At 45.3% G+C, this 13,346-nt stretch overlaps 1 protein-coding gene across 2 annotated transcripts in view; it reads left to right on the forward strand.

Moving 5' to 3' along the window:
- Nucleotides 1-11,105, forward strand: part of LOC118421926 (dihydropyrimidinase-like) — an 18,647-nt gene extending 7,542 nt beyond the window's left edge. Inside the window, exons 3-14 of one of the 2 annotated variants that reach the window (XM_035829433.1) lie at nt 4,038-4,145; nt 4,448-4,532; nt 4,704-4,840; nt 5,307-5,496; nt 5,902-6,058; nt 6,470-6,553; nt 7,696-7,773; nt 8,255-8,402; nt 9,089-9,199; nt 9,723-9,829; nt 10,125-10,239; nt 10,563-11,105. In XM_035829433.1, the coding sequence (XP_035685326.1) occupies nt 4,038-4,145; nt 4,448-4,532; nt 4,704-4,840; nt 5,307-5,496; nt 5,902-6,058; nt 6,470-6,553; nt 7,696-7,773; nt 8,255-8,402; nt 9,089-9,199; nt 9,723-9,829; nt 10,125-10,239; nt 10,563-10,742 (1,500 nt within the window). In that variant the 3' untranslated portion in view covers nt 10,743-11,105. The remainder of the gene's footprint in view (nt 1-4,037; nt 4,146-4,447; nt 4,533-4,703; nt 4,841-5,306; nt 5,497-5,901; nt 6,059-6,469; nt 6,554-7,695; nt 7,774-8,254; nt 8,403-9,088; nt 9,200-9,722; nt 9,830-10,124; nt 10,240-10,562) is intronic. The other variant, XM_035829440.1, reaches the window with a different exon arrangement.
- Nucleotides 11,106-13,346: the final 2,241 nt, after the last annotated feature.

Below are 13,346 nucleotides of genomic sequence, written 5' to 3' on the forward strand. Positions count from 1 at the left end.
GAAAAGGCCTTTCCCATATTTATAGGGGCAACGGTTTTTGTTTTTTTTTCCCCCCTAAAGTTAAATGAAAACTTTGCAGGGGCCCCCCCCCCCCCCCCCCCCCCCCAGTATTTGACCTCTTCCTTCCCCAGAGATTAGATGACATCATACATATATCCCGTTAGAAAATTTCGTGATGGCGCTATTTTGTCAATGAGGTCGCCGTGCCACTCCGTGAAGTATAAATCTACAAGCTGCTGTTGGGAGGGAAGATCGGGGAGTTTCCTGATACGGTGTGACCGCGGAAAGATTAGATTATCTCGCTCGGCACACGGCCTGTCCGTCCCTACCACGATAACAACTTCATTCAGCAGAACTTCCCCATGTATAGTATAACTTATACTGCAGGGTAGCCGGCTCTTCTTTGGACTCGACCTCGCGAAAGACCTTTTCCCCATATTGCCCCCGATCATTGTGTTGATCATTCTGACTGTAAGAAAGACGGGTAAAATTTCACTTTATCCCTGGGATTGAAACAATGGTGCCAGATATGCGCATAAAAGTCGGTAGAAGCACGATGAGTGGAAGAGTTCCTTGGTAAAAGTAGTTACGGAAACGAATTCGACTATAGGTTTTTTAAGGAAAGTTGACACATTAGATTTTTTTCAGATAAGTCGAATGATCTGCCAAATTTGTAAGCTTGGCAGAGAAGGCTCAGATGGCAAATTACCCGCCCTATTTGGCCGAAGGATTTTGGCATCTGCTGCGAGACCTCTAGATGCCACCACAGTTAAAACCGCATGAATGAACCGTTCTGTTCCCACGATCCGGCATACGGTTTGGGAACTTCGTTTCCATTCGGGTCACGGGCAAGGGCGTGTCAGCGGGTCAAAGGTCGAAAGGTGAACGACCTGGGGACTGTTGACTTCCCGTCTTCCCGCTGAGCGACTTTCAGACCCGCCGGAGTCATTTCCTCAAGTGTGACATTTTCTCGCCCTTTTAAATCTCTCGTATATTATGGGATGGATTAGTCTCCCTAGCAGGCCTTGTGTTATGGTATCGCTGTTTTTGTCTAGCTCCTGAAATTGAAATTGACATAGTTATAACGTTATGTTATCTGGTGCACTAACAAGTTAGCAAGTACTTGAAGTATGATGAAGTATTTATTATGTAGGGCTGTCACAGTGTGTACACGTTCCTGTACTTGAAAATACAAACGGGCAAGTTTTAAAGTCGTAGCAAACAGAAAGCATCAGATGATAGAAGGTAATAAACTGTGTAGGCTAACGATAATCTCCAAGCAGATGTAAGGATAGGCTCATTCCGAATCTGTGCCTATAACATGTCAAGTCTTGTACTTTCATAGGGTCGATTCTCTTAGCTAGATTCTTGCATCTGCTTCGAGATTAGGCTAGGTAGTTTAGTCAGCCAAGTGAAGAACGAACTGTTGATAGTCGCCAACTACAATAGCAGAACGCACGAACACTCTTCAGTTTAGTGTTCCTTTCCTACTAGGGCGTGTAGTACACGGGGACAAATATTATTACAACAAACACAAGGCTTTGGCGGGGAGTTTATTTGTGGAAGGATCCGAGGTGTATTTGGTAAGCCTAATGACGACTTCTCGGTCTTTTTGTAGCGGTGTTCCGGGGTCCGTGACCCGTGCTTTAGGGAAGGGGTGGGGAACAGAACAAGAGCGCCTGACCCATGGCGATAACCTTTATTCTTTCTTGGCTGACTGACAGGCTGAATAGCATTCTCTCTTGGCAGCTCAGCGGGTCGGCTGGCTAAATGCACCAAGTTACATGTATTTACATTTCTTTGCTAACGCAGAGGGGATTCCAAGAGGCTGTATTACCACAGGCAGATTTCCGTATATCTGTTGATTTGACAGTCCCCACAATACAGAAATAAAGTTTAGGCAGCACTTATTATATAATAAAAGTTCTGTTACAAGATAATAAACTGAAAGTTTAGTGAAACCCACTATTAGCCCCACCAGATTGCCAAGATATTAGAGATTTAGCTTTTATTGCTTAGTATTAAAGTAGAATTTTATTTTGTATTTCTATTTTGTAGTTGACCGCTCGAGAGTCTCTATTGTTGTGTCAACAAAGCGTCTTGTGTAAACTCCATTAGAACGAGGTGGAAGACAGGATATATAGGCTCCCTAGGAATTTTCAGGCCATTCTACAACCTGATAACACAAGGAAATCGCCGTCCATTTGGTTTACGAAGGAGATTATGGTTTACGTTGTCTAAATTTAGATCAGTGCATCCAGTTATATTTTATCGGTGGATTATTGTCGTGGTTTCCGCCAGTGCTTTTTGATCTTCTGCCAGGCGTTTTGTCCGAAAGAAGAGCCATCCTTCTCCCCCAGCTGTGCATAACCGGCGGGTTTTGTTCTCTCTCCTCTCATATCCTGCTGAACAGACACCAGAGACGTTGGTTCAGAATATTATGAATAAGGCGGAACAGAAACAGGAGAGTTCAGAGGAACCGACATTCTCTCAGTCAGGAAACGCCTTTATGGAATAGTCTGTACCAGACTCCTGCCTGGCCGAATAGTAATAGGGGACTTTGGCCAAGGTAGGAATAAGGGCCAAGTAGGAATTATTTGGCCTAGGAGTGAACTAACCGGCCAGCGGATAGCTGGATAGATTGCAGACGACTGAGATCCCATGGCAACTTATTTGTCCCTATTTGGCCAACTTCTTCTCTTTCCACACACGTCTGCTTGGAGACTATCATTGGGATACTTAGGACCCCAGAGTGGCTCAGTCCGCCATATAAGTAACAGAAAGGATCTATAACTTCCATCCATTCATTCTGGGCACAGCATGCTGCCGCTGGCTAATACAACGACAGACGCACTCTCTGTGTTTTCTAGAAGTAATAGAAATATTCTAAAAGCCTTTGTTAGTCTAAATGGTTAGACATTCACTCAGTTATCTATTTTAGCTCTCTAGAATACTACTAAATATCATTCAGTGACGGACTACCCCTTTGGTCTCATCTACTTGTATATTTTACTACTATATTTCTATTGCTTGATTGAACATGTACGTTGTAAATTTCTCGTGCTTAAGAACAAGTGTTGTTGAAAATAACTGTTGTTGGAAACATCACCTGGACGTTTGTTGTGATGAATTTGAATCTGAATAGCCCATAAGCGACCTTGTGAGACAAAGCTTTAACCTCCTTGCTCGGGCTTTTGGTGACTACAACAGAAACGCTTGTTGTGACTAGACGGACGATCCTTCCCGCCAATACTGAATGGAACACCTGCTTATGCAAATGAGCAGATAAAGGTCCGGTTGATCCACTGTCTGTCCGCTCATCTGTGACACGGTCTATTCACTCGACTGACACCTTTTGTGTGTGGTGTGTTGTCTCTAAGCAGATGTATGGCTTCGACTGTTTAAAGTGTGTATTGTCGATTAGCCAACTCGATATCTTTTGTATACCAATTCATAAATCATAGTTAGGATATACAATTTTACAAACCTGCTCTCCAACGAAATCTCTTCAGCTTTCAGTGTCACTGACGAAAGGTAATGAATTCTACCTGAAACGTCTGACCGTTTCCAAAATCACATTATCCAGTTGATTGAGTAATTGCTATTTTGTGTTTTGTGGATTGTTTTGTTGGCGCCTTTTTTCCAGCTTCATTGTATGTATTTGATCACATGTAAATCCAGTACACGCATGCACCCCAGCATTTGCTATCTGCTTATGTTATGTGCCAACTCCATACGTACTTTAATAGGCCAATACATTTGTAGCGCTTTACAAATAAAGAGACACTGTATGATAACAAATTTTCAACACCCACTATGTTAAAACCGCCCTTCGAGCCATATTCCCGTACTCATGGTTTTTAGATTAGTATCATTGTGTTGACGACTTTTTTGTGGTCGTGCAACGTGCGTTGCTCCAGTCCTGCAGTTTTCTTGGTCGGTGTACATTTGCAATCATAATCATTGAGATTTTCCATTGTCATTGCGATCTCCGTGTATCTACTCTGATTGCATACTTTGTGTTTCCATTCACGTAGGCGGCGTTGGCCGGAGGCACCACGCTCGTGGTGGGCTTCGTGGTGCAAGACAACGACGAGTCGCTAGAGGACGCCTTTGAGCGGTGGAAGGCACAGGGAAACGAAAAGGTGAGCAGGCAAGCCAAGAACGGCTTATAACTTTCCTGCATCGCTAACCAATGACCTACAATTGGTGCTCTAGCAGATTGTATAATATATTTTTTCAGGCAAGTCAAGATATTGATTTATTGCTCGTCTTCACACACACATTTTTAAAGACGTACAAAACAGTCGCATAAACCAAGGAGGTTTCAGAATCCCTTTCAGTCACTGATGAAAGAAAAGTAGATCTAAAACGTCACTTAGCCATTCACCCAGTTGCTTTATTTATTGTAATGATGTAGTGAACACCATCATTGTTTCTTATATAGTCATGCTGCGGCTTCACCCTACACGGCAACGTGACGTCATGGGATGACGCCACTTCCGGGGAGCTGAAGAACCTGGTCAACAAAGGTCTGTACTTCCGGTCAAAAGTTAGGACCGAAACGAATATTTTCATAAAGTAAACCAAGGAAAAGTTGATTCAATATACACTTTACTTTTATAATGAAAAGTGGATAAAGGAGAAAACACAATTATTTTCATGGAAATGTAGAAAAGATTTAAGAATCATCTTATCTTCAGGTGTGACGTCCTTCAAGACGTCGCTGGCGGCGGAGGCTCGGCTGACGGACGCGCAGCTGCTGGAGATGTTCGGCAGGTGTAAGGAGCTGGGCGCCCTTCCCGTGGTGCACGCCGAGAACGGGGACATCATCAGACAGGTACTGGTCTCGAGATATTCTCGCGAGAATCTCACAGGATTTTCATGAGATTTTACGAGATTTCATCGCAAGATTATCGTGAGATCTTCCAAGATTCTCACAAAGTTCTCATGTTAGTCTCACGATATTCACTCGTAATTAACACTAGATTCTGACGAAATCATCACTTGATTCTCACTTGATTCTCAAAAGATTCTCACTCGGGTTTCCAAACATCGTCATGAGATTCTGTCCAGCAGTAGTTGACAGTAAAGTAGAAATCGCAGACCCAGTAGAAATGTGAAAATCTTTGAACATATCAGACGGAAACTTAAATTTCAACACCAAAGTGAATTTAACTTTCCACCAATCCTTCGACCTTCCTCAAGATGAATGACCCGCTGCGTTTGACACGTAACTTCACGGGACAGTTGTGGGTCAAAGGGTACTATGAAACGTTATAACCCCGGTTGTTGTTTACCGATAGATGGAGCGGAGGTTGGCGGAGCAGGGGGTGACCGGGCCCGAGGGCTGCGTGCTCAGCCGCCCGGAGGAGGCCGAGACCGAGGCCGTCTTCAGAGCCATCACCCTCGCGCATGCGGTCAACGTGCCCCTGTACATCCAGCCAATCACAGGCCGGCCCGCTGCCGACGTCATCGCCATGGCCAGGAAAAGTGGTAAGTAAAATTATTGTAATTAAGTCATTATTGTATAAAGAGGCAGAAGAGGAGAGAGCTTTGTAAGCTTCAGCAGCTTCACCACAACAAAGGATGACTGATTTCGATCACAGCGTGTTTTCCAGGAAAGCTTGTTTATGGCGAAGTTACTAGGTCGTGTACGAGACGCACTGACTTACTGTAAATGCAGAAACTTTCGCGGTGGTTTAATGTTTGCGGTTTTGCGGTGGCCGGTTAACCGCGAACTTAAAACGCGAATATTTTTCTATGACAGTAAAAGACTACAGTGCGTGGTGCTAGGTACCGCGAACTTATAACCACCGCGAAAAGTCCCCTTTCCTGCGACCGTGAAATTAAATCCCCGATAACTGGAATGCATTTACAGTATCACCGTTTGTTTTCCAGGAAAGCTCGTGTACGCCGAGGTGACGTCAGCAAGCGTGGCCGTGGACGGGACGCACTGCTGGGACCCGGACTGGAGACACGCCGCCGGCTACGTCACGGAACCGCCGCTGCGCGCTGATGCCAACACACCGACACACCTCACCAACCTGCTCGCCAAGTAAGGATGTTTGTTTGTTTGTTTGTTTGTAGATATGTGACAGAGCCGCCGGACAGACACCAACATCCTGTTTGCCCTCTCTGCCCGCTACCAAAGCTAACCTACCCGTCTGTGTGCTGTCTCTTTGCTTTTTTTTGTTTGTTTTTTGCCTTGAAAACTCTTTCGGCCTTTGTATCACTGGTCGAGTAAGCTGGACATGTGACCAGTAGCCTGGACACTCTGCAGCTGCAGTCAGTCTTACTTCAAATCCCTCCACTTTGTCCTGTTCATCGCGAGCTTCCTTATTAACTCCCTTATTATTTTCCATTCTGACCCCAACGGTCCTAGTCCTCCGTCTTTGAGGTCTGTACCCCCGTTGGAAGGCCTGATAGGGACTAACATAACCCGTCCTTATCCCATTTCTCACCCTAGCGGGGACCTGCAATGCTTATCCAGCGCGGACCGCAGCTACAGCTCGGAGCAGAAGGCGGGCGGGAATAAGGCTCCGGGGCAAACGTGAGCAGTGTGTGCTGCATGCGGGGGCTTGGCTTGCTCTTTGTTTTCTTGGTAGACTCTAGTTCTACTTATGTGGTGTGCTCTAAACCGCAGGACGCAGTGGTGTGGCAGTCGCTTCAATACTAGTTATAAGACCACACTGACTTCTGTCGTTGTTCTTACATGTCTTCAACCAAAAAGTTAGCAGTACGACAACGAGAAATCAGAAAACAGTGCTGACTATAGCCTGATTAAATCTCGCTTATAGCAGCCCACCCACCATCCGCCCGGCCTCCTCCTTGCGGGGAGGGACCATTTGCAGCCCCAGACAGCAGGGTTTGTGTTACAGTCTAGCGCTGACTATATACACCCCCTAAAAATGCACACAGGGTCATTTTGGATCTTTCACTTTAATATTGAGGTTTTCAGAACCGATAAATCATATTGGTGTGGTCTTATCACAATTCCTCCTGGCGGTCATCGTCAAATTACAGGCTCCCTTTTCTTCTAACATCTAGTGAAAACCTACTTTCATACCTATCTATAGCCAAGAATAAACTAGGTCATGATTTTGATGAGCGTATGCGCAATGTGATGCATTGTGGGTAATATGTCAAAGTTTAAGGTCTAAGGGCCCTTTATATATTGCCTTGGTCCTTCAAATTTGACATATTCCGAATCGAGAGATACCCAGCACTCAGAGACCACGTCTAGCAAAATAATAGACGTTAATCAGTGACACTCACTCACTCACTATTGTCTGTTGTTCCCCGCCAGGCGCGGGTTAGACGCGCTTGCACATATATGTGGAGGCTTGGTGGCAGCTCACCAGCAGCCTCTATCTCTGGGGTTGGCGCTATCATAGTAGGTCTGAGGACAACAATGACACACTTACCACAATACATTGCACTGCAAATGCGCACTTCAAACCGTTAACTAGTTTATTCGGTCTGATAATATCGTTTGACCTTCGCCCACAAACTCCGTGAGTTAAAGCTAAGGACACGACCCGCCATACTTGCGTTTTGGCTCGTAGACAGCGCGTAGTTGCACGTACGGCGGGTTGTGCCCTTAGCTCAACTAGTTTATTCGGTTTGACTTTCGCCCACAAACTCCGTGAGTTAAGATGTCTGACACGTCTGCTGTGTTCTTCCTCCGCCCAGCGGCGACCTGCAGGTGTGCGGCAGCGGCGACGCGACCTTGAACGCCGAGCAGAAGGCGCTGGGCAAGGACGACTTCAGGTAACCTTTACTGGCACAACAAAAGTACAGCGACTTTCATAAGGTCTTCTTTATCTATACATACATACATACAAACAAACAAGTGGATACAAATGAAGTAACCAACAAGTATATGAAAATAAAGGTCTGAACATTCTTTGACATATTTACCTATTTGTACCCAGTGAGGGTTATCTCCTCCTGTGATGCATATATTATTATCAACTTGATCATCATCATCATCATCGATAGACGAGCTTACACACGACAGGGTTATACCGCCTCTTACGGGGTGACATACCCTCTCGCTGGCATGGCTTATTACAAGACGGAGATGCGCCAGGTCCCCTGTCTTACTGTTATAGATATAGGATAGACTGTACTCGTACTGAATTCGTTTGAACAGGAAACAAGAAGGGTGAACAGCTCTGTACGTTTATCACCATATCGTGAATGATTCATGACAAACTGATGTTGATGTTTAACCTTATTCGGACTACAGGAGCATTCCGCGGGGGGTCAACGGCGCCGAGGACAGGATGGCGGTCCTCTGGGAGACCGCAGTGCACGCCGGGAAGATGGACGAGAACCAGTTCGTGGCGGCGACCAGCAGTAACGCCGCCAAGCTGCTCAACATGTACCCCAAGAAGGTGGGATTACGTCTTCTAGAAATCTCACTCTTTTCCAGTTTTGCTCTACTTCTGTATTGGCTAATGGTTCGGTACCTCCGCGAAGGACGTTCACTTCCTACTGGAGTATTGTTTTCGTCGGGGTCTGTGTGTTCGCAGCTATAACTCAAGATCCATTTGAATTTTGATGCATTTGCTTTTTTTATTGCAACATATAAGTTCATAACATGATGGCGACACACTCAAGCTTAACACGCTTATTTTCGTGTCGTCATCAAAATATGCATTTGCTTGTACTTTGCATGTCGGCAGTAAGTGAGGTCCTGATGATGTATGCCGATTGGGAACCGTAGCAGTGTTTTCAGGCAATACAATAATAAATTATAAAACGACGCCCGCATCTTGAATGTTGTGTCAGATGCAACCGTTTGCCTGGCAAGCGCCAATTACCAACTCTCCACGCAGAGGTTTGGGCCTAACTTAGGCTATGAGTTGTTTTAACCGTCCTTTTAGGCACAGGTGGCGACTGTGTACAAGGCTTGCGGTGGAAAAAGAGAAATGGGCTCCACCTTCAGAAGCCATACCATAGGCACAGTAGAAGACCATTCGCTGTCCGTACAGCCGCAAAAAGGCTATGGGAGCTTTTAGTTAGTATAGATAACAATCCACTGCCCTTTTAACATGCCCTTTTGTTGTGTGTGTTTTAGGGCCGGATTGACGTGGGCTCAGACGGAGACCTCGTGGTGTGGGACCCTGCCGCCACAAGAACCATCTCCGCCAAGACGCACCACCAGGCCGTGGACTTCAACATCTTCGAGGTGAGAAAATATTTCTTTCACATTCCGTTAGCGTCTCACTCAACGAATATGGAAAGTTCTTGTACACATGTATTTAGTTGTTTTTGACATCAAAACGAGATGATGATGATATTTATCGAAGACGGTAGAAAGACAGAAATCAGTCTCATTCACAACACGGTCAGTAAATTATAGATTTTATACGCTATTACCAAAATTTTTCGACCAATCTGTCTTCTCAAGTTGAAATGAATTGAAGCCGATGTCACGTGACCTGAACGTAAGTCAAAGATGGATGAGGTCAATCACCCTGCATTCCGGCAGTCAGTATCGGCCTCCGTCCCAGTTTACTGTCACAGGTGAACTTTCATCAGAATATGATGAGTATATGTCACACCAACTTAATAGGATCACCGACCACAATCAGTAACGTCCGTATGCTAGGTACTGTGACGTAAGCGGCATTTGCACTGTATCACGTATTGTACTAAGTGTCGGTGTGATAAGAAACGTTTGTATTTACACGTTGACTTGCCCATATTAGGGCATGGTGTGTCATGGCGTCGCCCTATCGGTTGTCCTTGGCGGGAAGGTCGTCATAGAGGAGGGACGAATTCTGGCCGCGGCGGGAGCGGGAAAATTCGTCCCCAGGTAAGCACGAGTCTCTCTCTTTCTCCCAAAGCCAATGTCTCTCTTTCTGTCTTTTTTTACTCTATGCCCCCCCCCCCTTCTTCCCTCAAATTCTTCCTAATGTTTGCGTTGATTTATATCGTCTACAACAAAACAACGACAAACGATGACGTAACTATAGTGTATATGTTAGTTCTGCACTTGAGCTCCATTTCCGTCATTCATAAACACCATCTTTGTTTGTAAATATCGCTAGCTAGCGCTACAAACGTTTCCCCACAACCTGCTTAACTCTGCGTGTTTGCAACCTTCCTAGGGAGCCGTTTGGTAACTACACGTACGGGCGCATCGCCGCCAGAGACAGACTACAGAAGCCCAGCAAGGTGACCCGGGAGCCGTACACAGGGCCCGTCTCTGAGCCCATGCAGACGGTAAGACCTTCTCTGTCTGTTCTGTTTTCAATCGAATATGACATTAGGCTTTTTGTATAGAGGACAGAAGAGAATCGGGAGCTATAATACGGCTGGATACCAGGCTTATAAGACATGGGAAAATCAAATTGTGAGCATTTCGCGTGACGTCATTAGTATATCAAAAGTGCGCGAAAGTCAATATCGCCCCCGTCTTGGTTGGGTGAGATGTGATCGGCTCTGACATTCTGCCATGGTTATTATCTTTTAAGTGATTTCAGAAGTTTTGTCTCTAAGAAAACTTTGTTGAACTGATCTACCAACCTGTCTGATGTTCCCTACAGACGGATGGCTTCGGCAGGCAGGAGTCGGCCCGCTCGTCACGTGACCTGCACCAGTCCAGCTTCAGCCTATCAGAGATGGCGCCGGAGCTGCCGGAAGTGGAAGAGGTCAGGTCACCACGCAGCCGCCCTAGCACGCGGGTCATCAACCCCCCGGGCGGCCGGTCCACGTCACTCTGGTAGAGGAACAGACGTGCAGCTCAGCATATGTCGGTCACAAGCGTCGTGCGATCGTCGTGCGATTTTGATGTCGTAAAATGTTCAAGCAGGCTGTGACAGAACCAACATCTGACAAGGATCCAAGACTGTGAGCCTTAACGCTACCAAGACAGATAAATTTTGCACGACAGACGCACGACTAACCCAAGATTGCCTTTTAATAGTATAGATTTGTGGTTGTGCGACGATCGTGCGACAAATCTTACCAGGCCCTTAGGACCCGGTCACACACGCCGTACGACCGTCACACGGTCACAAACTAAAGGCATTTTCTAGATGATCTAGTGTCTTTCAAAACCCAGCTGTACTATTACGTTAATTACGGAAAAGGTACTGTTACGTATTGTCGGCGGTTGGTTCTGTCACAGTCTGCTTGAAAACTCTACGCCTTCAGAAGCGCACAACGACCTATGTAAGGTAGCCGTGCTCATGTAAAAGTGAAATTTTCCAGTGTGTCTTATATCTTATATGTCTCCGCCTTACTCCTTCATTGGGTGAAAAAATGTTGATAGCTTACCAGAAAGGATGACAAGTTCTTGCTATGGGCTCGGGCTTCATAGACATGTGTACTTATATTACACAAAACTATCGTAGGTTGCTTTAAACGGAGGTGTTTATTTTGATATATATGTATACGTGATGAAGTGCCTAATGATATAACCGTGGCGAAACTCACCAAAGTCTTAATGTCTACCTCGAAGGAGATGCAGCTGGATTGGTTAAACCCTCTTTCCAATAGACGGCGATCGTTCAAGGACCAAAATCTGATTTGTGTAACCATTAATTTCATAATTGGAAATATGATGCAAAAAAGACGTGAAAGGATCATTTAACAGACAACAAAGAAACGTGTATTTGTATCTAAATAGCCGGTATGAACGCCGTTCGGCGTAACACACCAGCTTTGGAACGTGGACTTACTTCTTCTTTATGTATAAAATTCTGTGAGCTATCTGTGAAAACTTTGGTTGTTCTCCGGTTGCAGCCTCTGGTGGGAAGTGGGTGTAACAGAGAATACTGGACCAACGGCAATATTAACACAGTAACATACATTCCCCTGTTTGTCAGCTTATACTTGTTGTATTTCCTATTGTCAGAAGATAGAAGTTATAGTCTACGCCTTACGAGAAAAAAGGGTAATTTTTACCGGTCAGTTTTAGCTCATTTTTTATCCCTTCTCCCAACTACTACCACTGTCCCATTTAGAAAGGAAGGCCTCCTTTGGGTAGTTAACGGGCTTTTTGTACCTATTTACCTTTTGTTCCGGGCTATTTGGGAGAACGGCCGGGCTCCTGGATTTCTCTTTAAACAGGAGTTAAAATTAACCCTGGGCCCGGCAGCAAAAAGACGTCCTAACCTAAACGTTAGAACACCGAGAGCTTCCCCGCGGTATTCGACAGTCCACCGGGACAAATTTGTAGCTGTTCCCAATATCTCAAAGCAGATATTGGGAGAGGCTGAGTTGTCACATTGTTCTCGCTGCCCGTTTCATTGAGGAGGCAGTTTGCAACAGAAGGGGGGGGGGGGGGGGGTTAGCCTCCAAAACAAAATCAGCTAGCCCTCTTGCACCAGTTTTGTGTTGGTTATGGGGGTAAGAAACAAGGAGAAGGGTGAGATGGACATTATAACACTAGCTTTGCGGTTATATCCTGTATATGTTTGTGTTGTGATACATGTATACATGTGTGAAATGACTATGTCTATGATACGTTATTGTAGTCATTGGTCTCTAATCGGACAGGAACGTTTTGAGACGAGTTGTAGATGCTGAGTCGTGAATTTTAAACGTTTTTAATTTCGTCGGTGATATACATATACGTATGCAGCAATATTAGATAGGCTAAAACGAGTTGCAATGGAAATAAACACTGGGTGTACAAAGGTAACTATGTTCAACCATGACTTGCACTTTGTTTCCTTGATTTGTTAACGGTGTGTGTGTGTTTGCGCGCGTGCTTGTCTGTGTGTGACTGTGTTTGTGTGTGTGCATTCATACGTGTGTGTGTGTGCTTGTGTTTGTGCATAATGCATACATGTGTGTGTGTGTGTGTTTGTGCATGCATACATGTGTGTGTGCGCGTGCACGTGCTGTTTGTGTGTTGTGTACTGTATATGTGTGTGCGTGTGCCTGCGTGTGTGAGAGAGGGGGGGGGGTCATAGTCAACAGTGTGGTAGTCTAGTGGTTTGAAGCAGTCCGGATGATGGACCGCAAAGTCGTCAGGGTCCGCAATCCAAGCTTGCCCGGCTTGCTACAAGGCTTGTGTACTGAGAACCAACCCACCTGTCAGCCCACCTGTATTGTTGACTTGAAGGAAACATAACTGTAGATTTCAAAGCACACGTTGGCAACATAACGCATAACACATAGCATACACAGTAAACGTTACAAACCACTCGAGAGAGAGGCACAACATCCTTGTTGCATAGTTGCACACTTTGAGCTTTGTTCAAACCCAAATAAAGAAACGCCATGATGCTTCAGTCGATCTTTCGATTTTGTATGCATGTAAATTGTGTATATAGACTTCCAAGCGAAAAGTGTAATTTTTACCGGATAGTTTTAGAGCG

The sequence above is a fragment of the Branchiostoma floridae genome, chromosome 1 (genome assembly GCF_000003815.2).
Source record: "Branchiostoma floridae strain S238N-H82 chromosome 1, Bfl_VNyyK, whole genome shotgun sequence".
Classification (NCBI taxonomy): domain Eukaryota; kingdom Metazoa; phylum Chordata; class Leptocardii; order Amphioxiformes; family Branchiostomatidae; genus Branchiostoma; species Branchiostoma floridae.